At 61.7% G+C, this 2,623-nt stretch overlaps 2 protein-coding genes and 1 pseudogene across 2 annotated transcripts, besides 1 other annotated feature; 2 read left to right on the forward strand and 1 right to left on the reverse strand.

Moving 5' to 3' along the window:
* Nucleotides 1–171: 171 nt before the first annotated feature.
* On the forward strand, nucleotides 172–615 carry Tco025E_09066 (uncharacterized protein; the record flags this gene model as incomplete). Its single annotated transcript, XM_029375893.1, has 1 exon — nucleotides 172–615. One exon carries the CDS (start codon nucleotides 172–174, stop codon nucleotides 613–615), a length of 444 nt encoding a protein of 147 aa, XP_029223998.1.
* Nucleotides 616–822: 207 nt separating this feature from the next.
* On the reverse strand, nucleotides 823–1,332 carry Tco025E_09067 (hypothetical protein; annotated as a pseudogene).
* Nucleotides 1,333–1,876: 544 nt separating this feature from the next.
* Nucleotides 1,877–1,922: a microsatellite.
* A 68-nt stretch (nucleotides 1,923–1,990) lies between these two features.
* On the forward strand, nucleotides 1,991–2,587 carry Tco025E_09068 (mucin-like glycoprotein; the record flags this gene model as incomplete). The annotated part of the gene is made up of 1 exon (XM_029375894.1): nucleotides 1,991–2,587. One exon carries the CDS (start codon nucleotides 1,991–1,993, stop codon nucleotides 2,585–2,587), a length of 597 nt encoding a protein of 198 aa, XP_029223999.1.
* Between the last annotated feature and the right edge of the window lie 36 nt (nucleotides 2,588–2,623).

The raw sequence follows: 2,623 nt of genomic DNA on the forward strand, positions 1-2,623 counted from the left end.
CCGCAACTGGGGGCAGCGCTGGCAACGGCAATCCCGGGGGCACGGGGGAAGAAAAGGCGCCGACAAGGTCCGAGGAAGGCCCACAAGCAGCAAATGAAGAGTCGTCGTCCCCGACCATGAAACAAGAAGGAGATGTAAACTCCGCAGGCGGCAGCAGCGAACCATCGCAAGATGCGGCGCAGGGGGAAAGGCGGGCGACAGGCCCGGTCGCGCCTTCAGCAAACCCCGGAGTGGCAGGAATCCTCGCACAGGTGCCAACATCACCACCGCCTGGCACACCGCAACGGAGCCCGCCGCCGGCGACCGTTGGAGAAAAGGGAAAAAATCCGGCAACGGGCGATACTCCGTCTGCCGGGAGAGGAGGAGAGAAGGAAAAAGCTCAGGCAGCGACGCAAGAAGGCAGACAAGGAGGGGACGCGGGCACCCCAGACGGCAACACGGATGCAAATTCTGAAGTTCAAGCGGAGGCAGCTCAACGGCCTCTCGCCGCCGCGGGAGTTTCCGACGCCGCTCCGTAGCCCGATGCCACGCAGCAACGAGAGGAAGCCCCTCAGCGTGAGGGTGAGCCTGGCGGCGGGGATGCGGCAAGAGCAGCGGGGCGATCGCCGAAATTAATGGGGCGACTACTCGCAGCGGCGGGGGCGCGGTTGAGGCCCCCGGCGGTGTCACGCGTGGCGCGGACAGGGATGACAACGCGAACCCCTCCACTGAGGAAACGGGCAAGAAGGATGCGAACGCCGGTCTTCAAGGCGCGCCCGACGTCACGGCGACTGCGGCGGCTGGCGGAGCAGGAGCCACAGTGACGCCCTCAACGAATGCAACGAAGGCGGAGTCCGGCGACAGCGACGGCAGCAGCACCGCGGCCGCGCGCTCCGCCGCCCCCCTTGCGCTGCTTCTTCTGCTTGCGTGTGCGGCTGCCGCTGCAGTGCTGGCCGCGTGAGAGACATAGAGAAAAGGAGAGGGCCGTGCACACACAACTCGCCCTTCTCTGTTTCTTCCTCTCTCGCTTTGTGTGTGTCTGTCCCCCTGCACGGACTCTCTCGCCCTCGCCGCACCCCACGCGGCAGACACACATGATGTGCTCGTATAACTATACACATCTTCACTCATGCAGGCCCGTTGGTTTTTTTCCTCTTTTGCACCCGACGAGCCGCTGCCGCCCTGCTTGGCTGCATGGGTACAGCACCGTAACTGTTTCTATCCTCTTTAATTGATTGTTTGTTTCCATTGCTTTCAGTGGGCGACCTCTCTTTCATTCTCTCCCTCTCTCCCTGGATTGGGCTGTGCGGGAACAGAGAGAGAGGGATGGAGTGTGTGTGCTGGTCGTCCCACGTGTTGCTGCGCGTCCCCACTGCTCGGTGGACGCCCCCCACGCTTCGGCTTCACTTCACGGTTTTTTTTTACATTTCTCTGGTCGTTTGCTCGTTGGTTGGCTGCGCCCGTTTTACTGCCCATGAGTGTACGATGCACTCTGCAAAGGAGGAGGGCAACTTTATTTTGGCTTCAGTCGACTGTTTTTTTTGTTTATGAATTCCGCTGCGGTGGCGTGCGGTGCGGAGAAAAAGAGAGGCGCAGCAGGCGAGAGGGGGCGGGGGCGGGGGCGATGCCTCCTCTCTTTTTGGCGGGGCGGTCTTGTCGGCACCTTCAATCTGTTGGAATGCCGCACTGCCGCCCCGGGCCCCACTAGTCTTCTTCTGCCCTCCCTTCCCCTCCCCCCACTGCACTTCGGCAGCCACACACACAACCACACGGCACGGGACGAATTGCAGGGCACGTGGCTGGTCCCTTCGCAGTCGGCGCTGGCGGTGCCGTGTGCGGCTTTCTCTTGTGCATGTGGCTGCGTGCACTCGGTGGGCCGCCCTCTTTGTGTTATTTTTCTCTTCTCTCTCTCTCTCTCTCTCTTGTTCGCTCTTTTTTTCTCTTGCTTCCGTCTTCCCCGCCGCCTTGAAGCTCACTGGCGCCGGCGACTCTACGGCCAATATTTTGCCTGATGGCGATGACGACGCTGGCGGTGCGGATCCGTGCGGTTTGCGCCCTGGCGCTCCTCGCGCTTCTCTGCGGCTGCTGCGCCCCCTCCGTCTGCGGGGCAACGACGGCGGCTAAAGTGAATGTGTCGGTGGAGGTGTCGTGCCCGAACGATGCGAAAAAGTTGCGTTGGCGCGTTGCTGACAGGAGTAATTCTGGCTGGGAGGAGTGTCCGCAGGCAGTGGAGGGTGCGCAGAGCAGTGAAAGCGCTGCTTACGGTAATACCCTTTGCCTCTTGGCCGGTTCGGTGTACATGTGGAAGTTCCCGGCGGGGAACTGCCCTGCACCCCAGCCAGCGGCGGGCACAGACGCTGTCGCGTTCAGGTTGGCCTGTACGGCGGCCGCAAACAGTGCGCTGCACAATCTGTCGAAGAGCGAAACAGTCACCATCAGTCCAACTGAGAATCCACTGGGCGCTTCAGACGATTGTGAGCTCCCAAACTTCAGCCAACCCGCGGCTGAAGTGCGGTCTGGACCCCAACAATTTTCAGGACAACGGCAACCAGCAGGCCCACAACAACAAAGACCCTCAAATGCAACAGCAGCGTCTTCTTCGGCGTGAACTCATGACGGAGACCGTGCGGGGAATGGGGGCTCC

This window comes from Trypanosoma conorhini (assembly GCF_003719485.1).
Source record: "Trypanosoma conorhini strain 025E chromosome Unknown Tco_14.4_contig_00965, whole genome shotgun sequence".
Taxonomy (NCBI): domain Eukaryota; phylum Euglenozoa; class Kinetoplastea; order Trypanosomatida; family Trypanosomatidae; genus Trypanosoma; species Trypanosoma conorhini.